The sequence below is a fragment of the Petaurus breviceps genome, unplaced genomic scaffold (genome assembly GCF_028583685.1).
Source record: "Petaurus breviceps papuanus isolate PSGF00001 unplaced genomic scaffold, PetGlider_PUasm1.0 174, whole genome shotgun sequence".
In the NCBI taxonomy this organism is placed as follows: Eukaryota; Metazoa; Chordata; class Mammalia; order Diprotodontia; family Petauridae; genus Petaurus; species Petaurus breviceps.
This window is the reverse complement of record NW_027185761.1, coordinates 60,543,900-60,567,715: the sequence shown is the minus strand read 5'-3', so window position 1 is coordinate 60,567,715 and position 23,816 is coordinate 60,543,900. Positions and strand designations below refer to the sequence as shown.

The following is a 23,816-nucleotide window of genomic DNA, read 5'->3' as shown; positions in this document are numbered from 1 at the left end:
TTACTCTAGGATTAACTTTTTGCTAATGCAGGCTGGCCCTCCTTTCAGCTAGCCCACGTAATTAAGGTTTTATTGTGTAATGGGACAAATAAGGAGAAGGTGGCAGGATGTGCCAAAGCAAATTGAGCTTCTGGAGGCAAAGCTCTGTTTCCTGTCGCTTCCTGTGGGCTTCTCTGATTGTGATGGGGTGGGGGCTCTGTGCTACCGACACTCTCTCCTCACCTTCAGTGGGCTCATCCACTGAAAAGACTGGGCTGGCGATCTCAGTGGGAAAAGACCAGCAGGAAGAGAGAGAGAGCCCTGACAGGAGCTTGTGAATGGCCCACCAGTTTGTGCAGCCTTGGTGCTTCCAAGGCCCATTCCAGCTCCTAAGCCATCATCCTCAATACAATCTTCCTTTGGACATGAGTGACAAGTAGCACAGGGGGCAGCTAGGTGGTACAGTGGGTAAAATGCTGGCCCTGTAGTCTGGAGGGCTCATCTTCCTGAGTTCAAATCCCGGCTCAGATACTTACTAGCTGAGTGACCCTGGGCAAGTCACTTCACCCTATTTGCCTCAATTTCCTCATCTGTAGAATGAGCTAGAGAAGGAAATGGTGAAGCACTCCAGTATCTCTGCCAAGAAAACCCCAATGAAGTACTAGTGGGACATGACTGAACCATAACAAAAAGCCTAGAGAGCTGTATTCAAGGGCAGGGAGAGCCAGGTTCAAATCCCACTTTGGATACATGCTGGCTGGGTGGATCTGCCCATGTTTCAGGCTCCAGGCCAGAGGCTTCAGAGCACTCCTGAGTGAGGCCCAACCAGATTTGACTATAACTGGGAAATGCTCAACAAAACAAATAAAAACAGAATAATACATGGAGAACGTCCCATTTTTAAAGTAAGTCACTATGATGTTTCCAGGGATCCTTATGTACAGAATAGTGGCCCAAGTTCCACTGTTCCAGTAAGCTCCCTAAGACTATAAACTACAGAGAGGGTGGTTACTTGAGTTGGTCAAGGGTGTTTCCTCCCCTGGGAGTTCCCTGTGGCCACGAAATGAAAGGTTCAGGCCCTCTCCCTAAAAGAATGAGGGGCCATTGCTTTGGTATCTCCTGGCAGCCTGCTGCAGAGTGCTTAATGCAATAGAACCCATCCCTAAAGACCACACTGTCCCTCTGGTGAGAAGTACCCCTAGCTGAACAAAGATTTTAGCTGGTGGCTGGGGGTCATTGGGTGGTCAATGGAGAAGTCCTTAGGAAAAGGCCTCTGGTTTCCTCGCTGGTGTATGGGAAAGAGTCTGGCCTCCTGGCCTCACCTTCAGTTACTATGGTGCCTAATTTCCTCTAAAATCACACTGAAGAGTTTAGATTTCACCCAAAGTCTCCACCTACAAACCACTGAAGGTTTCTCAGCAGGAAGTCGGTAAGGTGTGGTAAGTAGGGAGCGGGTGTGGAGAGGAAGGGTGGGGTCAGAAAGGATAAGGCTCTAGCTTCAGAGTAATCCCAGGTGAGTAACAGTACAGGTGGCCAGGAAGGGCCCAGACTGCCAAGGCATTTGGGGCAAGAAGAAGATGTACTGACCTTGGTGCCAGCGACAAAGTCTAGGATGACTGTCCTCTCCCTGTAGCTGGAGGGACTGTGCTTAAGGGAAACCAAGTCCTGAATCCCCCAAATGGCAATGCTTGATGCTGTCTGACAACCAGGGCAGCTCACGGCTCAGTGGGTAAAGCTGGGACCTGTGGTCAGGAAGACCTTGGCTGGAATTCTGCCTCACACACTGCTGGCTGTGTGACCCTGGCCAAGTCACCATTCCCTTCAGTTTCCTCATCTGTCACATGGCTTTGGCTAGAATTCTGCCTCACACACTGCTGGCTGTGTGACCCTGGCCAAGTCACCATTCCCTTCAGTTTCCTCATCTGTCACATGGAGATAATAACAGCACCTACCTCCTGGGGTAGTTGGAAGACTCCAATCAGTTAATATAAACTAAGGTTATGCAAACCTTGGTGTACTTTTTTTTTTTAAAGCAATCGGGGTTAAGTAACTTGCTCAAGGTTCCACGGTCAGTTATTTCTGGGTGTGGTGCTGAGTGTCTGAGCCCAGATTTGATCCAGGTCAAGCCGACACTGGGGCCAGTGCTCTTACTCGCTGAGCCACCTGGCCGCCCCTAAGCAATTGGGGTTAAGTAACTTGCTCAAGGTTACACGGCCAGGTGTTTCTGGGTGGGTGCTAAGTGTCTGAGCCCGGGATTCGATCTCTAGGTCTTCTCAACACTGGAGCCAGTGCTCTTGCTCTTGCTCGCTGTGCTACCTGGCCGCCCCTTGGTGTACTTTTAAAGTACCAGTTAGCAATTTCATTAGTACAAAGAAACAAATGATTAGGATGAAAAGAAACAACAGAGGTTTTATGTTGAAATAAAGACAAGCATTGGTAGTTCCTTTTTTTTTATTCTGGGAGGGGGAAGACAGGACAGTTGGGATTAAGTGACTTGCCCAAGGTCACAGAGCTGCTAAGTGTTAAGTGTCTGAGGCCGGATTTGAACTCGGGTCCTCCTGACTCCAGGGCCGGTGCTCTATTCACTGTGCCACCTAGCCGCCCCAAGGGCCGTTATTTCCTTAGGCCAGCGTGCAGTTTGGCCAGATGCACACTTCCATATGACCCAAGCTCCAAGAGAAGGATGTTTCCCTCTCAGCCACCAAGGCCACACTGCCAAGACCAGGCCAGGTAAGCAGATGTCCAGGTAACCCCAGCCCCTCTGCAGGCATTAAATGCAGACATAGCCGGGGTCTGGGCAGCTCCACCTTTGGCGGTCGGACTCAATCATGAGCAGGCAAAGGGTGTGCTGAGTAGTGAAGACAACTTGTAAGACTCTGCCCGGTGGCCTCCGTCCCCAGGAAGCCCTCCCTGATTCCCCTGCTGGGAGGCACGCTGGCTCCGCTCTGCATTCTCCTGTTCACCTCGCCTCCCCCTGTAAAGCGTACGGTCCTTGAGGCTCGGAGCTAGTTCTTTTCTGTCTTTGTACCCCTGGTTCCCAGAACATAGCAGGCACTTAATAAAGGCTGCTGATTAACAAGCAAAATAACGGCCATGTGTACAGCAGAGGGTAGCCACGTGGTGTGGTACGTAGGGTGCCAGACCTGGCCAAGAGGACCTGAATTCAAATTCAGCCCGACTCTTACTAACTGTGTGCCCCTGGACAGCACACTTCACCCTGTTGGCCTCAGTTTCCTCATCTGTAAAATGAGTTGGAGAAGGAGATGGCAAACCTCTCCAGTATCTCTGCCAGGAAAACCCCAGATGGGTCACGGAGAGCTGGACAGGACTGAAACGACTCCACAACAACATACAGCAAAGAATGCCTACTGCCAACAGCCCCCCTCCCCACCCTGTCTGATTAAGGAACATGTAAGTTCACGAGGGTTTACTAACAGACTTGGTCTAAACCCAGATCAAGCCACTCCAGCCTGTGGACCACAAGGTGAGATCATCAAACATAAAGGATGCGACTACCAGGTGACGTGGGGGGAGAAACAGCATCAAAACAGAAAGTAGACCATCGGCCACGGAGCCTCTTCTCCGAGTCTGCGTCCGACTTTGGATACGAGGAATTCAACTGTGCCCCACTGAACGCCGGTCACATTCCCACAACTGTGGGCACTGAGGTCATCACTCTGGCCAGAGCAACGGGCTGGGCCTCTGCGAAGAGGACAGTGCCAGATAAGACCTGGTCCCTTCCCAGGCACCTGTGCCATGGGGGGAAGCATCCTGCCTGCTCCCAAACCACTCTAGCCAGGTAGGCCATGGCAAGTGTTATCACACCCACTGGACAGAGGGGGAAATGGAGGCTCGGGGACTGTCCCAGGATCATGAAGCTGGTCAGTGCAGGATCGCAGCTTTTGGGCTGGAAAGGACCCTCGAAGGTCAAGAGTTCAACCTCCTTGTTTTATAGACAAGGAAACTGAGGCGCAGATAGGCTGAATGACTTTTCCTAGGTCATGCTGGTGGTAAGAGGCAGGATTCAAATACAGGTCCTCATACCCTCCCATCTAGACTTCTCTGCAGAGACCTATGTGGTCTACAATGGAATGAGAATAAAGACATCTGGACTTGGAATGGGATTTCCTTCAGGGCCGGGGCACCTGTGGCCTCCAGGTCCTTGAGTGAAGCCCCATGCAGCCTTGAGGACACAGGTTCCCCAGCCCTGCACTTTTACTATTCCAGGTAGGCCACAAAACGAGGTCACGGGACATGTCTGGAAGATCATGAACTCAGGGAATACAGCCCTGGTGATATTAAGAAGACCACTGAAATATCACAGAACGTGGCAGCCGCGTGTGCATTGTCTGGTCTGTACCACAACACGATGAGGTCACAGCGGGATTTCTGCTGTTTGTTCAGTTGTCTTTCAGTTGGGCCTGACTTTCCCTGACCCCACTGGGGGCTTTCTTGGCAGATACTGGAGTGGTTTGCCATTTCCTTTTCCAGCTCACTTTACAGATGAAGGAACTGAGGCCAGCAGGGTGAAGGGACTTGCCCAGGGTCCCACAGCTAGGAAGTGTCTGAGGCCGGGTTTGAGCTGGGGTCTTCCCGACTCCAGGCCTGGCTCTCTACCCACTGTACCATCTACCTGCCCTGACACTAGATCATTAGCTCCATTTTACAGATGAGTTAATTGAGTCTTGGGGAGTTCAGTCAGCTTGTTCATGGTCACAGAGCTAGGACCTGGGGTGGGACTCGAGATCAGAGCTCTCCCTCTCCCCAGGCTCAGCCCAATGCCGGGCACAGAGCAGCTGCTCCAAGAGTGCTGCTGAGTGCCTCCCAGGCCAGCCCGCGTTCCCTGTCTTCTGTAGGGCAGGCTGCTGAGAGGCACCTGGGCTCCCGTGGTGGCCATTAGGGTTAAATATAGCTTGCTTGTTTGAAAAAGCCCTTATGGGAGGATTCCCAGCCTGGCCGGAACCTTCAGGGCAGAGGCAGATAAACTAAAGCCTGCTAAAAGCAGCTCCCAGACAGGCCTCCTTTGGACTAGGCTCTCTGGGCCCCACCCTGGAAGCCTCCAAGGAGGCTGCAGAGACCACAAAGACTGTCAGAAGTCAGAGGCAGGAAGGAGGCATGCAGGGGAGCCAGAGGCTGCCCGGCCCAGGGTTCGGGCAACCTCTCTGCAGAGATGGGTGGGCCCCCTGCGAGGAAGCCTGCTCAGGAAGGAAGGAAGGAAGTGGCACCACTGAGGGCAGCCTCTGTGCTAGGCCAAGGCACACAGTGCAGCAGTGCCTGAACTCTGGGGCAGCCCTCTCCAAGAGGTGGAAGGAAGGCGCAATGAGGCCCTCCGGGATCTCGGAGTCCAGCTCTGCCATGCAGGGAGGGCCTGGCCAGGCTGGGAGGGCAGCCCAGAGCTGGAGCCCCACAGGGCCCTGGAGAGGGGTGCGATGGGGCGACCCACAGAATCTGAACCCACGTCTGGTGACTCTCATCCTTTCCCAGCCCAGCTCCAAGGTCCAGGAGTCAGGGCTAGGAAGGCAAGAGGCGGTCAAAGACAGAGGAGCAGCTCCTGGAAGGACCCCGAGGCCCCGTAGACCGACCCTCTCATGTTACATATTGGTAAAGTGAGGCACAGAGGCTGTGACCTGGGCTTGTGGCCCTGGAGTTGGGAGGACCTGAGGCCCCTTAGACTGACCCCCTCATGCTACATATTGGTAAACTGAGGCACAGAGGCTAAGTGGCCTGGGCTTGTGGCCCTGGAGCTGGGAGGACCCGAGGCCCCTTAGACTGACCCCCTCATGTTACAGACAGGTAAACTGCGGCACAGGAGACAAAGTGGCCTGGGCTTGTGGCCCTGGAGCTGGGAGGGCCCCAAGGCCTTTACAGACCGGTAAACTGAGGCAGGAGCCGGCAGGCCCCGGAGGCCCGGCGCCTGCTGTGTGCCCCGGGCCGGTGTGTCACCCTCTCTGGTCGCGCACTCACCATCTCGATGATCTTGGTCTTCCTGCCCGTCCTCTTCTTAGCCGTGAGCAGGTACTGCGCCAGCACCAGCCCGGCCACCAGGGCGCACACGCTGGCGCTCGCCACGGCGCCCACCCGCGCCACGGCCGCCCGGTCCATCGCGGGCCGCCCGGCCACGGCCTGGAGACACCTCCCGGAGGAAGCACGGAAACCGCGGCCGTCCCCCGCCCGCGCGGAGCTCCGCGGCCCCGCCTCCCGGAGCCCAGGCCCCGCTTCCTACTGCCCCAGGCCCCGCCTCCTACGGCTAGGGTCCCGCCTCCCACAGCCCAGACCCCGCCTCCTATAGCTCAGGCCCCGCCTCCTACTGCCCCAGGCCTCGCTTCCTACAGCTCGGGCCCCGCCTCCTACTACCCAGACTCCGCCTCCTATAGTTCAGGCCCCGCTTCCTACTGCCCCAGGCCCCGCCTCCCACGGCTCAAGACCCGCCCCGCTCTTCTGGCCCGGCTGAGAGCTGGAGTCCGGCAACACGTGTCCGCGGCCTGAGCCACTGAGCCGGGACGCTAGGGGGGATCAGGGAACGGCGTTGCTTTCCTCAGCTTCCTTGACACCCACGGATGCCCCCCTTCCTTTGAAGAAGTGGTGTAGTCCAGATGATCCTGCATCCTCTTTGAGAATGACAGCTCGCCGCTCTCCAACCAACCAATTGAAGCGCTCTTTTACTTCCGTCCCACCCTCCCTTCCCGGGACTACGACTCCCACGAGTCTCCGCGTCTCCGCCTCTCATCCGGAGCCGCGGGGTTCGTTGTAAAGTGTTATGACAACCGGGGCGAAGATGGTAGTGGGTCCCGGACGGGGAGTTCCGCCGCCGCCCCCCCCATGTTGGCGTCCCCGGGCCCCGTGATTCGGGCCTCCTCTGCTCTGTGAGCCGGCCTCCGCTGCGCCCCGAGCCCCTGCCCGTGGTCTCCTCGTTCCGCCGCTCAGCGCTTTCCGGCTGCCTGCAGTTGCCACGGCCCCGGTGAGTACGAGGGCCCGCCCCAGGCACACACCTGTGCTGGGCGGGGGTCCTCGGGAGGGGCTGTGCGCGTGCGGCCCCCCGGGGGGCGGTGCTTGGGGCCGGGAGCTTCACCTGTGTCGCCTGTTGCGCGAGCGCCCGTCCCCGGGGGCCCCCTTGGCCTTGAACTTGTCCGGGAACACTGACCAAACACGTGTAAGAAGCCGGGCCCTGCTGGGTCTGCTGTCCGGGGCTCTGCTGCCCTACCTGGCCGGCCAGGTGTGCTCCCGGAGCCGCCTCTGTGCTGGCCCCGGCCCCCGAGCCGCGGACGGCGCCCCACCGAGGGTCATGCCGCAGGGCTGGACGGGTGGGAGGTGAGGGCTCAGAGCCAAGCCTGCGGGTATCCCAGGTGTGTGCAGGGCTAAGGGAGAGGGGCGATCTGCTTCCCCCGGTGCTCGGGGCTAGCGTCAGACGGGCTTCCTAAGGGGTGGCGCTTTAAAAGTAACTTTAAAGAAGTTACTTTAAAAGTAACGTTCAGGAGCTACACAGTAGCAGAGCCGCGGGCCGCTGCTTCTTGTGGCAAATCCCCTTTGTCTAAGCGGATAAGACGATCACCTGCTTGAAATGTGTGCGGTGCGGGGGAGATTGGGAAGTAGAAGCGAAGCAGGAAAACTGGTCATTTTAGAAATGATGCTGTGACGCCACAGGACCATAGCTTTAGAGACCATCATGGCCAACCTCCTGATTTCTCAGATGAGGGACAGAAGGTGAAATGATTTGTCCTTAAGTCACCGAGCAGGCGAGTGTCTGAGCAGGGATTTGAATCTGTGTCTATAGCAGACCACCACACCCGAGAGCCTCTCTGGGGATACAAAACTTATTATAGATCCCCCTATTCTTTTTTGAGCTCTTTGGGATATAGGCGCAGTCAGTAATGGTATCCCTGGGTCAAAAGGGATGCATGGTTTAGTGACTTTTTGGGCTTAGTACCAGATTGCTTTCCAGAATGCCTGACACTCACAGCTCCACCAACAATAGACCAGTGTGCCTAAAACAGGCACTGTCCTCTTCAGCATTTGTCTCTTTCTTTATTGTCCACTTTGCTAATCTGATAGAGTGAGGTGGAGCCTTAGAGATCCTTTAATTTGCGTTTCTCTAATCATTGAGTAATTTGGAACCTTTTTTCACATGCCTATTGATAGCTTGGATTTCTTCCTTAGAAAATTACTTGTTCCAAAGGCAGCTAGGTGGATGAACACCAGCCCTGAAGTCAGGAGGACCCAAGTTCAAACCTGGCCTCAGATACTTACTGGCTGTGTGACCCTAGGTAAGTCACTTAACCCCATTGCCTCCAAAAAAATCAAAACAAACAGAAAATTGTTCAAATCCTTTGATGACTTTATTCATTGGAGTACATAGATGCCTTTTCTAAAAATTTCTAAAAAGATAGATTATGTATACACACAACATGTATACATACACACATATCATGTCTGTACATATACACATACATGTAAATGTATATAAATACATATAGACACACACAGAGATAAGCTTTACTGAAACTTGACACGAATGTGCAGAGTTGGGGAAAGTTTGAGTGCATCAGAGGAGAAAGACTTAAGCTGAAGAAGGGGAGGCACATGCCCGGGGTTGGAAGGGCCTCAGTGGTCATCTGGATTGACCCACATCTGCCTGGGATCTTCTCTTCCCCATCCCCACCTATCAAGGGAGCAGATGGTGTGTTGGGCATCAAACAGCCTTTCTATAATTCTGAAACTGACCATGTGTCAGACTTGAGGGGTCATTGCAGGTGGGCCTGAGCCCACCTCAATCTCCTGGCCATCTTACCCCCCAGATGTTATCTGGGATGCCTGGGCCAGACTGTGTATAGAGAGTGATAGGCTCTTCCTTTCCCTTGAGGCCTCAGAAAATACAAAAGCATTACAGGGGTCTGCTTAGGAACTGTTTTATTTTTTTTTCCTTTAAGACCATTTACTTATTTTAAAAATCAATTTTAAATGAATACTTTTTGTTTTGATATCACTGTCATTTCCAAATAGGATCATCTTCCCTTCCCTGCCAGAGAACCATGTCTTTTAACAGAATAAAAAAGAGAGTGGGGAAAAAATTGTTCAGCAAAACTAATCAATACATCAGTGGAATCTGATGGAGTATGTCCTGTTCTGTCCCTGTAGTCTACCACCTCTACAAAGAACAGAGGAATGTATGAAGATCTCTTCTGTGGGGCTGACGTTGGTTTTCATGATTACTAAGATTTTGGGTTTTTATCGGTTCTTTTGTAAACACAGTACCACCTCCTCTGGGATGTGCCACAAGTAGAATAACTCATTAATTCTCGAATGTCTTCTGATTCCATTTCAGAAACTGGGCTAGTGGGATTTCTTAGCAGTCAGTGACATCACTACCTTATTATAGCACTACTATATCACCCAAACTTTTTTCTAGTTCTTTTTTTCTAGTTTTCCTACAGTTCCACTAGTGGAAGAGGAGGGGGAGGAATTATGAAGCAGGAAATCCCGAGGGTTGACAGAGGCTGCAGTTAGAGGACGGCCGTTGGATCTGTTGGCTGTGATGAGGGTGTGTTGGAGCACGAGGCACAGACCATGCAAAGGGAAGGTGGATGTAGCAGAGGATTCAGGGATGGTTCTGAAGCCTGGTGCAGAGGCTGCTGGGTTGGGGCTGGGCTCTCTGGCTTCTCAGCTCTCCCTCTTTCCCTGCCAGAAGCAGAGTACGCAGCTCATGATGTCTCCCTTTGCCTCATGATGAGTTCAGCCTGCACAAAGGGGGCACCAAGCGCAGGGGAGTGCAGCTCTGGCCAAAAAAGGATCAGTTGCTGGGTGTAAATGATGGGAAAATTATCACTCAACCCTAGGACTTGTGATCGAGAAGGAGAGGAAAGCTGGGCATACCTGATATATACCTGGCTCTTGGAAGGGTCAGGGAGACCTGGGTTCAGATCCAGCCTCAGACGCTAGCTCTGTGACCCTGTACAAGCTCTTCCCCTCTGCTTTCCTCAGTTTCCTCATCTGTGAAATGGGGATAATACAGCACCTTCCTTCCAGGGTTGTTGTAAAGACGAGTGAGATGATGTTTGTATGGCACTTTGCATAGCCTCTGACACGTAGGAGGTGCCATATAACTGTTAGCATGACAGTGATTAGGTTGGCCCCCACGAATTGGAAGCACTGTCTTCTTACCTTCACCCTGTGCATGGCTTGCTTTTTCCCCTTCAGATCCCAGCTTATCCTCCACTTTCGATGTGAAGCTTGGCCTGCCCTCCTAAGCACCAGTGACCTCCATCCAAAAGGGCCTTGGATTTGGCTCAGCTGTTTTTATTCTTTTCTGCTGATTCGCTATCTTCTTATCTAGGTACTTGTCAGGCGACCCCAGTCCCTTGTCTGAGATTCTCCTAGGGAGGAGTTGGAAGGAGGGCTGTGCTGTATCCGAGTCTATCTGACTTCTCCAATTTCTGCTCACTTTTTGCTTGGATTAGTGGGTTCACTGCTTGGTACTATTTGTTATGGCATTCTGGCTAACTAGCATTTGGTGGGAAGGAGTTAATACTGTGGGAACAAATTTGGGGTGTCCCTCCCCTCTTAAGAGCCAAGAGGGAAATGACTTGCCTCCTAGATCAGGGGTGGTAAGCTTCAACAAGAATGGTTTTTACATTTTAAAATAAAGGTTTTTTTTGTATTGAAAATGTAAAAATCATTAAAGAATGAGGGCCATATGACAGCAAATGGAGGGCTAGCCCTTGCCCTAGACCTTCAGTGCTTAGCCGGGCAGATCTAGAACCCTGAAATTTGCCAACTGCCACCAGACTGGTTTACATCGGTATCAATAAGTGCATTGAATAAAGAAAGAGCTCATGTGCTTACTAAATTTGCAGCTGCCCCAGAGCTGGGGATGGGATGGATAGCAGAATGGAGGACAGATTCAGGGTCCAGAAAGATACTGACCATGGAGCATGCTGGTCCCAAGATGAGCTTTGTGCAGGCCCCCATGGCTTCATTTCCTGGGGACAGCAATAGTCCTTCAGCCTTGTCCCTTCCTCAGCTTTTCCCAGAGGGCCTTGACGTCATCAGGTCACATGGCTCTCAATGTCAGGGGAGGCCCATGAGCCACCTTGAGTGACCCTACACCTTCTGGGGGGAAGGGGGACAGAGAAGTGCTTAGTAACCCTGCTTGCCCTCAGGTCTCAAGGTTAAACCCGGACTAGGCCGATTAGCCAGGATTTCCCTTGAAGTCTAAATATTGCTTTTATTGACTCTGGAATATCCCAGGAGAAGCCACCTTTGGCCAGCTGGAAATGCAGTCACGTTCTGCTTAGGAAAACTTAGGAGCATCTCAGAATTTCTAGTAGGAAGCTCATTGGGCTAGAAGCTGCCTTGTCTTGGCTTTCTGAGGCAAAGGCGTCGGACTCCTTGCTGGACTAGATGAAAATGTAATTGGGAAATGTTTAACTAAAGAAATTAAAATGCAACTTGTTGTTCCGTGGTGTCGAACTCTTTGTGACCCTGTGGACCCTAGCAGGCCAGTACTCTCCTTAAGGTTTTCCTGGAGTGGTTTTCCATTCCTTCTTCAGTAGGTTATGGCCTTGCACCAGGTGGTATCTGAGAGTGGCTTTGAATTCTTACCTTCCAGTGCCCTATCCACTGAGCCTCCTGGCTGTCCCGCCCTCCCCAGGAATACAACATAGATAATGTTAATTTGTGGTTTTCTGTGACCATATGCAGCTGCAGGGATGGCTTTTTTTCTTTTCGGAGGGGGGAATGCAGGGCAGTTAGGGTTAAGTGACTTGTCCAAGGTCACACAGCTAGTTTATTTTTGTGTTAAGTGTCTGAGGTCGGATTTTAACTCAGGTCCTCCTGACTCCAGGGCCGGCGCTCTATTCACTGTGCCACCTAGCCACCCCGTGACTTTCTTTTTGACTTTGACTTGGTCGGCCTGCTGTATTCACTCCCTTGGAGGGGCAGCTTGGTCCTGGAGGACACTTCTAAGAATGCTTGCCTCAGTTTCCTCAGCTGTAAAATGGAGGTAATAACAGCCCCTCTTTCCCAGGCTGGTCGTGAAGATCAGATGAGATTATCTTTGTAAAGCTCTTAGCACTACCCTGGCACGTAGTGGGTGCTTCCTCAACATTCATTCCGTCCCCCACTTTCTCTTTGCTCTCAAGCTGCCTGTGCTTCAGCCTCCAGCCGCATTGGGCAGCATAGCAACTCCCACCTTAGCCTCAGCACATCTAAGGTCACAAACCTCTGGGGGTGCAGGGGTTGGGAGCTGTCCCCTGGGTGTGCCCGGCCCCCAGGGACCAGATTCTCTCCTGCCTCTGTTCACTCTGGTGACTTAGGTTCCTGCTTTCAGTTACATGTCACAGGTGTCCCCCATCACCTGATCATTCTCCATAAGGGGTAGAGGGGGTGGGATTTCCAGCTCCTACTCACCTGCCCCATATTCCAGAGTCAAGAATCCTGAGCAAAAAGCTGAGGCAAAAGTCCTTTTCCTCCTTCTCCCCTCCCCCTTCTACTCCTCACTGTCTGCCTCACCTCTTCCCCCAGAGCACATTTTCATAGGAACCTGGATGGAGAGTGGGGGATGTCTTCTAAGCCACCTCCCTCATTTTACTGATGAGGAAACTGAGACCAAGAGGTGTTGTCCTTGCCTAGGGCCTATGGGTGGTAGGGATGAAGGCAGAATTTGGACCCAAGTCCTCTGGTTGGGAGGCAAGGCCTTTTAAAAAAAATTATCTGAGTATAAACATTATTAAAAAGGGGCATTTCCTTATGCACCGGAGGGCACAGAAAGGGGATTGCAAATGAAACCATCAGTCTTCATTTTGTATTGCTTGCTTTTAATTTATTTTTATACTGTATTTCTTTTTTAACTTTTAATTTTTTTATTAAGAGGTTTTCATTTTTTTCTTCCTTTCACCTTCCCCTAATTGGAAAAAACAAAACAAAACAAAACCAAAAATGAACCCAAATTCTTGGAACAAGTTTGTGTACTTAAGTAAAACAGATTCCTTCTCTGGCCAAGTCCAGAAATGCCCCTGTACGGACTGGCTGGAGATGGGTAGCCTGATTGACCATCTTGTCAGTCATTGCATGGATCAGAGTTTTTAGTCTTCAGAATTGTTTTTCTGCACAATATTCTTGTACTCTCAGGTTCTCATTTCATTCTGCATCGGCTCCTACTTTCTAGGATTCTCTGAAATTGTCTCTTGGGGTATTTCTTCCAGTCCCTTCTCTCCTCCTCCCCTCTCCTCCTGCCTCCTTCCTCTCGTCCTCTCCTCCCCTCTCCTCCTCTCCTCCTGCCTCCTTCCTCTCGTCCTCTCCTCCTCCCCTTTCCTCCTTCCTCTCATCCTCTCCTCCCCTCTCCTCTTGCCTCCTTCCTCTCGTCCTCTCCTCCTCCCCTTTCCTCCTTCCTCTCGTCCTCTCCTCCCCTCTCCTCCTGCCTCCTTCCTCTTGTCCTCTCCTCCTTCCTCTCATCCTCTCCTCCCCTCTCTTCCTGCCTTTCGTCCTTTCCTCCTCCTGCCTCCTTCCTCTTGTCCTTTCCACCTCCCGTCTCCTGGCTTGTTTTCCATCCTTGGTGTTATCCTACCTCTTCAGCTGTTCCCCCCCCCCCCCCTCCTTCCTTATTTCCCTGGTGAGTTTGATGTGTCTCTACACCAAAGTCTGTGTAGCTTCAGCCTGCGTTGTCTGCTAGCACCCAGCTTGTCACCTTTTCCTCTCTGTGCTCTTTCTTCCTACTTCATCTTTCCTCTTCTTCACATCTTCAGAATGGAATCACTGCCCCCCCCCCTTTTTTCTTTTTTCAGTCATGATACTGTTCAGAGAAATTGGGGCTCAGAAGGAAGGCTTGTTTCTTCTCCTTCTGTTAGAATGCTACCACTCCATCATCAGGTGATTCCTTTCAGTTGGTTGAATAAATTGACCTTTCCAGGTTTCTCTGGACTCTTGTGTTTGCTTTGCAGAGCACCTGCTCAGCTCTCATATTTTGTCAGAAATGGTGGAAAGTTCTCTCGTCCACTGAAGGTCCATTCACCCCTCTCCTCCCCGTAGGATTGGACTCAGCTTTGCCAGGTAAATGACTCTTTTAAAGACATTTAATTAATGTTTCTCAATTAGCAAAAATTTATTTTCTTCTCTTCCTGCCTTACCCCTTACCCTGACCCCATCCATTAGGAAAAAAAATAAAAGAAAAGCTCTTTTCAACAAGCCTTCATAGCCAAGGGCAGTGAGTGCTCTCTGGCCTCCCTGTCTCAAGTGAGATCGGCAGCATTTTCCCTTTAGGCTTCTTGGGGTGTCTTTGGGTACCTTTATCCCCCAGTTCTGGTGTGTTCCCCTGCTGTGATCACCAGTGACTGGTGCCTGGATTCCATTGAATTCATTAACATCTATACCTTTTGCAAAGAGATATTTACTTAGAAGCTATTACAGAAACAGATGCACAAACATTCCTCCCCAGGACACGCAGTTTTATACCTCTTTGGTCTCCGGGGAGAGTGGGCTCAGAATCAGTGCAAGTTTGTGTGTACATTGGTCCATCATGCTCCTGTCTAAATGGGCCTTGCTGTCAGATAAATCTTCATCTCAGCTGCTGCAGGGCTGGATCCTGAAGATCCCTCTGTGTTCCTTGAGGCCTTGATTCTGGGCTAGCTGGTAAGTCCCCACGAAGACCCAACTCCTGTGCCCCTGCACCCCTGGATTGTGCAGGAGTTGGGATCTGCTATTGTTACCATAAACTAATGGAGAGTCAAGGAGAAAGAATTGAAGACCAAATCCCCAGCCTCCCTGAAAACCATGATCAGGAAGGAAAAAAAAAGTCCAGACACTGTTTCAGGAAATCATAACTGAAAATTACCTGGCTCTGTCAGCATCATTGGACAAAGGGAAGACACAAAGAACCCACTGTTTGCCTCTTGAAAGAAACCCTAAGAGAAAAAGCCCCAAAGTGGTATAAAAGTGCTGGGGACAAATGTCTGCACTTCTGTTTTTGTAATAGCTTCTAAGTCAAATGACCTACGGTTTCGTCTGATTTTTTTCTCGTCAGTCTTTTGGTTTTGTTCTGTGTTATTTCTCACTGTCTCACGGAGTCATCAGTTTCTGTTTTGTCTGTTCTCATGGACCAAGGATTCCATTTCTTGGGTAAGTCTGATCACATTCTGTTTGAGGCCACTCATCTCCTTTCCAGTTCTTTCCTCCTGAGCTTCTATTTCTTCTTTATTTCTTCTAGGTATTTGTGTAGTTCTTGTGAAAAATCTGTTTTTCCTTGGAGCCTCTGTTTTGGGGTTATTTTTCCCTCCTAGGTTGGATTTTGGGTCATCTCTAGATCTTTCATAATTCTTTATTATTATTATTTTCATTAATTTATTCATCCCCCCAGCTGAGTTGGGGCTTTGTGCCAGGGACAGCCTCTGCTTGGCCTTGTCTTGGGCACTGTGGGATCTTACACTGACTTCTGCTTCTTGGATCTTTGAGGTTCAGGAGCTATGGAGCCCTGGATCTTGAGGACTTTCTTTGTCATTTCAGGACTGAATGTTAGGCACCTCAGAGTCCTGGAATGCCTTGTGCAGAGTGATGTCACGTCCTCACCGGTCACTGCTACTCCCGGTGGCCTCCAAGATCCCTACTTTGGGTTTGCAGCTACCCTGCTTTCCCTTTTTCAGGGAAGCCCCCTGCTCCTGCTGCCTCTAGGTGGAGAACCTTGCAGACGCCATGTGTTTCTGGTGGCTTCTTTGCTTGAGTGGGTGCTGGCTTGGCTGGTGGCCCCGTCTGCCTTTTCCTGAGGTTTTCTTGCCTTTGGCTTTTGCATAGTTTGAGGCTAAAAGAAGTCGTGTGCTCTAGTTTCGTGTTGGATTTCCTGACCGTAATTTGGCTTGATGTGGTTTTTAGATTTTTGAGGGAGCTGATCTGTTGCCCTCTGAGGCAGCCCTCCACCGCTCAGCAACTTCTCTCCAGTTTGGGATGCCACCTGCTTCCCTCACTCCCCATGGTTTCTGTGAGCTGCTTTCTCAGCTCTCCCCTGTCTCATCATTATTTAGTTTTCTTTGCTGGTTCATCCTCTTGCCCAGGATATGTGGGTGCCCCCCAACCCCCATCCTGGACCCTCTTCTGTTATCTCTCTCAGTTCTCCCTCCTTTGGAGATCTCGTGGGTTTAGTTGTCTTTTCTCAGCAGATGACTCCCAGATCTGTGAATCCAGACCTAATATCACCTAATATCACCTATTCTTATATCATTATCTGCCTGGTAATTATCTCCACCCGAATATCCCACAGGCATGGAAACTCATTGTGTACAATGGGGAATTTCTCTTTCCTCTCAAAGTTTCCCTCTTTCTTATTGATGTCACCAGCATCCTTCTGGTCCTGAGGTCTGCAGCTAGGGAGACGTCTTTGCCTCTTCCCTTTTCCTCTCTCCCTCCGTCCAATCAGGAGTCAGGTTTTGTTTGTATTACTTTGGAAGCCCCTTCCAGAGGAGCTGTCCTCATTCAGAGCCTTGTCTCTTGCCTGGACTTCCTTGACAGCCTCCTGATCAACTTCCCTGCCTCTTGTGTCCTTCACACAGCTGCCAGATTGGTGATCCTTAAACCCGGATGTGAGCATATCCTTCCTTCATTCACAATCTTTAGGAGCTCTCTGTTGGCTTGAGAAGCATATTTACAAACCTCTTGGGCTGTTATTTTAGGCCCTCCTCAGTCTCGCTCTCACCTGCCAGCCTGATGGTTCTTCCCCTCTCCCACCCCCAGATGCCAGTACCTCTCGACTCTGTGGCTGGCCCCCCATATCTGGAGTAAACTGTCTTCTTGCTGATGCTCCATAAACTCTGCTTTCCCTGATGCCTCCTCCTCCATCAATCCTCCCCTCTCCCTCCCTCTTCAAATGACTGTTTTGGCTTCCTTGGGTGAGTTTGGAATAGATTTTTGTCTTTGTTAACCTGTAATGTTTTATTCCCCCTCCCCTCTTGCTAGAATGTAGGAGGGAGGCCCCGCTTTTATTTTTATTTTTAGATACTCAGCACCAACAAGAATTCCTGGTAGGTAGTAGGGTCTTGATAAATGAGTATTTACATTAATTGCATATGATTTGATTATGCAGTCATTGGGTAAAGTGTGATCTCCTTGTAATATGTTTATGCTCTGTTTTGGCTGAAGGATGACCTGTCATATCTGGCCTTTTGTGGAAAAGCTTTGACATTCACAGATATCAAAACTGATTATGTGTCTTACATGAAAGCCAGAGAGGACTGGGCCTCTCTTTTGACTTTGGAGCTGTCAGTTTCTAGTCCAGCCATTTAAAAAAAAGGGTTTTGTTGGGAATAGTGTTACTCTCTCCCATACCCTAAAGATTTGGGCTTTTTGGTTTTCTGGAGATCATTGTGAAGGGTACTGTGCCTACATCTCCCTCTGTTTCTTCTTGTCAAACTTGGGAGAGTGGAACTTCAGAGGGATTGGGAAAATGCTTTTAGTGACCAGTGGCCACTTTTCCGAAATTGTTTTATTTGTAGAATATTGGAGTTGGGAGGAACCTCAAATAGTACCCACTTCAATCTAAAGAAAAGTCCCTTGTGCCCCATGCCTGACTGGCAGCCATACAGCCTTGGGCGAGGGAGCCTAGTTCACTGTGGGGCCATTATTGGCATGGATTCCATAGGCAGCCTGAAGTGCCCCCAGCTTTGCCCTCCTGAACATTGTGAGACCCTGCCAGTCCTTCCACGTGACAGGCCTGACAGTCTCATAGATACTTGTTGAGAGCTGTCATGGCTCCCCTGACTTGTCCCTTCTTTAGGACAATCAATCCCAATTTCTTTATTGAATGCTTTTGTGCTGTGATTTCAGGGCCCTTCCTTATTCTGGCCACCCCCTTAGGGTACTGTGTCATGTGTAACTGCTTCCTAAAATGCTACTGCCTCCAGCTGAGCTCAGCATCCCAGAGCTGACCTGACGAGGATGGACTTGAGCAGGGTGCTGGACGCAGTGCCTGTTTAAAAAATGGCCCCTGGCATCTGTTGGGATGCAGCTGCTTTCATTTCCAAATTTATTCCTCCCCTTACCTCTACCCAGCACCCCTTGGAACAGGTTGGAAAAGAAAGAAGAAAGAAGCGCTTCCATCAGACCAGCCCTCACAGCCGTGTATGTGCTGGGAGAAGCAGGGCAGAGGGAGGGCCGTGCGCCATCTTCACAGGCCTCTCCGGCCGAGCTTGGCTGTTGGCTGGCGCTTTCTTGTTATTGTGATTTCCGTTTGTGTTGTTGTCATTGTGTTTATCATTTTCTTGGTTCTCTTTGGGCCACTCAGCATCAGTTCATCTCAGTCTTCCTGTGCTTCTCCCAAAGCCTTGTCCTCTTTGCTTCATACAGAGTGGTAGCTCTCTGTTCTGTTCCTCTCTCAGCGTTCCCCAGTTGATGGCTCTTCACTCTGGTCTGTTTCTTTTTCTGACTCCAGGTAGTGCTGTGGTGGGTGTTCTGGCATCATGTGGCCTGCCTCGTTGGGCTGTGTGTCCAGCGCTGGCCTCTGAAAGAAAAGGCTGAGGGTATTTGGGCAGTTTGTTTACTGTTGTTGGTAGTGTGATGCCTTTTTGTTTTTTGCCCAAATGGTTGGGCAAGTTCGTGGCTTCCCCACGGAGGAATGTTCCTGGCTTCTGCAGCCTCTTCAGCCCTCCCTGGCCCCATCTCTTGTTTTTTGTGCCAGTTTGCTGATGGTGAGTTAGAGTTGCTTTTATGTATATTTCTCTTACTTTTGGTGATTTTAAGCAATCTTTCATAGAGTTGTTTATAGTTTTGTGGCTCACGTGGACCCACCACTTGTCCACTGGGGAGTGGCTCTGAGCCTGATAGAATTGTGTGGTTGGTTCCCTCTTGATTCTGGATTAGCCCCTAAGCAGGGGGATTTGATGCCAACATCGAACTTCCTCACTGGTCGTTTCTTTTCTTATCCTACACTAACTAGGTCCCTCTTAACACAGCCACTGATGGCATTGGGACTACCACGTGACCCAGTTGTCTCATTGAGCTTGCAGCCCGCTCCAGCCCCCAGGTCCCCATCTAGCCGTTCCTTCCCCACTGTGGCCCTGTGCAGTTTCCTCGAGCCCTCGAGGTGGGGTTCCCCTTTGCTTCCTTCGCTCCCTAGCATTTGTCTCCTAAGTGTGCTGCCATATTCTTAGTAAGGCCTTTGTAGGTCTAGCACTGGGCCATTCAAGATCTTTGTAGCTCAGCTGCTTAGCAAAGACCTTCCACACTGGAAGCCCTTAGTACATAGTCATTAAAAGAATGAATGTATGGATGGATGGATGGATGGATGGATGGATGGATGGATAAATGGATAAATGGATGAACGGATGGATAGATGGATAGATGAATGGATGGATGGGGACTGAGTGGAAAATTGTTTCTAGGAATGGTTTGGGGAGCTGTGAGAAGAGGCAAGAAAGAGAATGGGGGGCATGGAGAGTAGCCCACTTTGGGGAAAATAGATAATGTGTGAAGTATTGAAGAAGTATGAGTTTAGTCTGAATGGGTGGGTTAGAGCCTGGGATCACATGTGTGCCTGAGGTAAGAGACAGACAAATAGTTATGGTGCACGGTGTGATGTGACAGCCGTCATGAAGTACAGCTTTGTGCCAGCTAGCGTGCGGCTAGTGCTGGGGTTACACAGGCACAGGAGGAGGGGGCTTCCATTCTCCTGGGGAGACAAGATGTGTGCATACATCCATGGGGATCTTGGGCGGGTTTGGGCAGTGGGCATTTGGGGAGCCCCTGTGGGGTCGGGTGCCATTATTGAGGCTGGATTGTGGGAGGTGGAATTGAGCTGGGGGATGACTCAGGGAAGGGAGCACAATGAAAATGGCAAAGAAGCAGGAAACCACAGCCTGTATTTTAAGAATGGCCAATTTAGTCTGGTTAGAGCAATAGTATATGTGGGAGAGATCATAATTAGGTGGGTTAGTTTGGATATTCTGAATTTGGATAGTCTGAATGCTAGACCCAGGACTCTATTAACCAGATAATGGGGATCTTGGATAAGCTTTGAATAAGAGTCTCCCTTCTCTCCCTCACTTCTGTTATGCTTCTCTGTCCCTGTGTAATATAAATATTTGCTGAATTGATTTGATCAAACAGTTTCTCCCTTCTGAAGAAACCAACCTTTGGGGAAGAGAAAAACCTCATTCCTTTCCTTTCTTCTCCTGAATTAGACTAGGCCGTTACCTTGCTGGTTCCTCCTGCGGCCATACCCTGGTTGGGATGGCCAAGCGCAGCTGACTCTGCTGGGTTACGCTGATGTGAAATATTAGCATCAGTGCAGGATCTGGGGAGAAAAGGGATGGGTCAGGAAGTGGGGACAGAGGCATCAGGAAGGGCATGGGTTTGGGGGATGAGAGTGAGATCTGTTTTGGACATTTTGAGTCTGAGATAGAAGCCTATGGGATGCTTGTTTGGACTGTTTAATAGGCACCTAGAGATGTGGGTGAGTCAGGCGTGTGCATCGGATGATAATTAAGCACCTGGGAGCTCCTGGTGCTGCCAGCTGAGAGTGTGGCCAGAGCAGAGCAGGGCAGGCAGGGTCTGCTCTGGATGATGGGGGCGGGTGAGCCCAGGGAGAGCCGGGTTCTGAGGCCCCAGAGGGGAGGGGCTGGGAGCCTCAGAGAGGTGAAGAACTGAGCTGGCCCATGGGGAGGCCCCCTCCCGAGAGCAGTGACAGCTGAGTGATGAGGGCAGAAGCCAGAGCGCAGTGTTGATAGGAAGGTGAGGGGGAGCCGTGCTGATTCACTCCCCCTCCCCTCACCCAGCCAGTCCGGGCCTGCTCTGCTCCACTGGTCTTAATTGGTCTCTCTGCAGCAGATTTCTCTTCTCACCAATTGATCGGCTGTCTGGCTGTGAAAATGATTTTCCTCCAGCTCTGGGCCCACTGAGCCAGGCTCTGCTCTAATTGCCTCCAGTATTGAAATACCCCCTCCCTTGGCATTTCAAAACCCTCCACAGTCTGTTGCGAACTTCTCTTGCCAAGTTAGTTATGTGTCTCTGCCTTTCCCACCATGCCCCGTGCCTGAAAGGCAGCCTCTGCCTACCTTTCCCTCCCAGAATCCCAGGCCATGCCTCCTGCAGTGCTCAGCCCACCTGACTGGCTACCTGAGGCCCTTGTCCCTGCTCTGCAAAGAGCCTAGCATTTGTTTGTGTCCAGTAAAGAGTGCACTCTTAGGGGCTTGGGGGCTGTTTTGATTTGGTCTTTGTGTTTCTGGGGCAGGCAGGGGACCAGGGACAGAGCAGGGGATAATAAATGCCTCTCCTTTGCCTTCTCAGCCCCTGTTTGGAGTGTGCTTGGCAGTTGGCAGAATCGCTTTCTTATAACAGCCTGTGCATGAGTATGTATCTTCTCCTTTGAACAGAAGGGCTCTCTGGCCCCCAGAGTAAGTCGTGACTTACGTGACTGTTACCAGTTGAGAGCTGAGACACATGCCAGGGCTTCCAACAGCCAGGCCAGTGGCCAGAGCATCCCCCAGTCACCTCGGGGGCCACCTCGTCCAGCCGAGGCTTGTACCCTATGGATGGATGGAGCCAGGCTATGAAAACCTTATGCATATCTTGGATGGGATACGGCCACTCTGCTAAGCCTCTCCCAGATTTGGTTTCCTGACTTGTCAAAGGAGCAGGATAGAGGTGTGTCTGTCCAGGCAGGACCACTGCCCCTTCAGAAGTGGGGGGCACTTACTGGGAAGTGACCACAGTGTAAGAAAGGCCTTGGTGTAGTAGTTATTTCAAAAATTAAAAACAGTGAGGTGATTTCCCTTGTAGGACCAGACTCAGGGCCAGGTACACACTGGAAGGCTGTGGTGCTTAAGAGATAGGGAGGCTGTTGTTATGTTAATGGTGAAATTCTGTGGAAAAGGGCTGCTGCTGAGGACTGAGGTGGTGACTGAGGTGGTGGCTGAGGTGACGAGGTCCTCCTGCCTGCCTTGACTTCCGGTCTTGGGTGAGCTGCGTGGCTGCATAATGTCGCCAGTAATAATAGCTGCTGGAAACACTTAGAGATTCCAGAATTCAAGGCAGATCCATCACCTGTTCTGGCCTGCTGGCTTCTCTCTTTGTCCTCTTGGGATTTCCTGCCTCAGTCCTGTTCCCCTCGTTGAGCAGCGAGGGCTCGGCAGCTGTGACCTCTTTCTGGCTTGTAGCCGTTCTCCACTGTTGTTTTCTGGGATAGAGTAGGGCCGCTTCCAGAGATGGAGCCTGGTGGATGGGCCTGTTGTCCAGTGCTTGGATTGTCCAGCTGGGTGGTTGTGTGGTTTCTTGGATAATCTATTTAGATAACAGTATTAATTGGAGGACATAAGTGGCTATATGATGCTGGACTTGGAATCAGAAAGGCCTGGGTTCAGATCCTGTCTTAGACATTTACTTGCTGTATGATCCTAGACTTTGAGACTCAGTTTCTTTCCCTGTAAAATAAGAGCAGGAAGACTTGGCCTGCAGAGTTCTTGTGAGGGTCAGATGAGCTCGTGTAAAGCACTTTGTAAACCCTAGGGAGCCAGCTGTTTGCATTATAGATACTTAGCAGTGTTACCTTGGGCAGATCCTTGTACCTTCCTCGGGGCAGTCATTTGGTGTAAGGTCATGCTTACCTTGAGGAAGATGCTCAGTGTATGTGCTCGCTATGATTTTTGAAGCTGATTTCTCTGAGAGGGGAAAATTGGCTTTTGAAAAGTCCTTGGCTCTAATTCTTGTGAACAGGGCCGAGTGAAATTCTTTTCTTATTTTTGATGAGATAAATAAACTCCTTCAGGATACTAGGTTCCATTTGCAACCAACTTCTTTGGAAGTTGGCAAAGAGAAGAGAGAATGGAAGAGAGAATCTCCCTAAGGATTCCCAGGGGTCTTTTCTCAGTCTGACCATCAGAGACAGTAACCGAGCTCTTTGAAGCCATCTGACTTGATGGGTCAGATTGAAGGAGCTACTGAAATGGGACCCAGGAAGGGAAGCCTGGGTGGGGGGGGGCTTGCACTCGGAGCAGTCAGGGAGGGCGTGCTGCCTCGGGCTAGGATGCCCTTTCTTGGAGACTGGCAAGCAGAAGCCGGGTGATCACAGAGAAGCCCATGAGATCCCTCTCCTGTCTGGGTGGGACTGGATTGCCTCTGAACTCCCTTCCAACTCCCCAAAGCTGAAATGGTGTGAAGATTTCAAGCAGTTTTGCTTGCAGTCTCACAAATGACTCAGAAAATGGAGGATTCCAAGTTAATTTAGCAGTTCCTTTTCAAGGCCCCTAGGTCTTACTGATTCCCCTGAAGAGATTGAGGACTGTGATGTGGATATTTTTACCTTGAAGATAATGCTTTGTTTTTAGGGTGAAAGAAAATGTCCTTGTTTAAAGCTCGAGACTGGTGGTCTACTGTCCTGGGAGAGAAAGAAGAATTTGACCAGGGGTGTTTGTGTGTGGCTGACGTGGACAACAGTTGCAGTGGAGAGGGTAAGCAACGTGGATGATGTGGGGTTTCAGCAGCATGGTCTGTCCTGCAACTTTGTAGCACTGGGCCTGTTGGGTCAGCCTTTAGACTTCTAGGTTGGAGCCCAGACTGGTCTGTGGACCCAAGTGATCGAATAACCTAGGCAAGGCCACTGAGGGCCAGAGGTGGAAGGAGACTTGTCATTCATCACACAGCTTGTGAGCCCCAGTTCTGCAAACAAAGGACCTGAATTAAAATCCGTAGCTGGCTCTGGAGGGGTCATTTCCCTGCTTTGGGTCTCAGGTTTCTCATCTGAGAAATGGGAGGGTTGAGGTTCCTTCCTTCAGTACAAGTCTCCCATGTTTGTGGTTCATGAAAGCATGCTTGTTTTAGTTTAATAGTAAAGTCCTCAAAGGGGCAGCTAACTGGTACAGTGGATAGAAGCCCTG

The 23,816-nt window shown here is 50.7% G+C and overlaps 2 protein-coding genes across 7 annotated transcripts in view; one reads left to right on the top strand and one right to left on the bottom strand.

Annotated features, from left to right (window-relative positions):
• The window catches only part of NT5C3A (5'-nucleotidase, cytosolic IIIA), a 79,408-nt gene extending 73,276 nt beyond the window's left edge, over positions 1–6,132 (bottom strand). The window contains exon 1 of one of the 4 annotated variants that reach the window (XM_069084286.1): positions 5,944–6,132. In XM_069084286.1, the coding sequence (XP_068940387.1) occupies positions 5,944–6,081 (138 nt within the window). In that variant the 5' untranslated portion in view covers positions 6,082–6,132. The remainder of the gene's footprint in view (positions 1–5,943) is intronic. The other 3 variants (XM_069084287.1, XM_069084289.1, XM_069084291.1) reach the window with 3 other exon arrangements.
• Positions 6,133–6,694: 562 nt separating this feature from the next.
• The window catches only part of BBS9 (Bardet-Biedl syndrome 9), a 339,648-nt gene continuing 322,526 nt past the window's right edge, over positions 6,695–23,816 (top strand). For 2 of the 3 annotated variants that reach the window (XM_069084284.1, XM_069084282.1), the window contains exons 1-2: positions 6,695–6,937; positions 23,268–23,390. In XM_069084284.1, the coding sequence (XP_068940385.1) occupies positions 23,279–23,390 (112 nt within the window). In that variant the 5' untranslated portion in view covers positions 6,695–6,937; positions 23,268–23,278. Of the gene's footprint in view, positions 6,938–8,133; positions 8,241–23,267; positions 23,391–23,816 lie in introns of all 3 variants that reach the window. The other variant, XM_069084283.1, reaches the window with a different exon arrangement.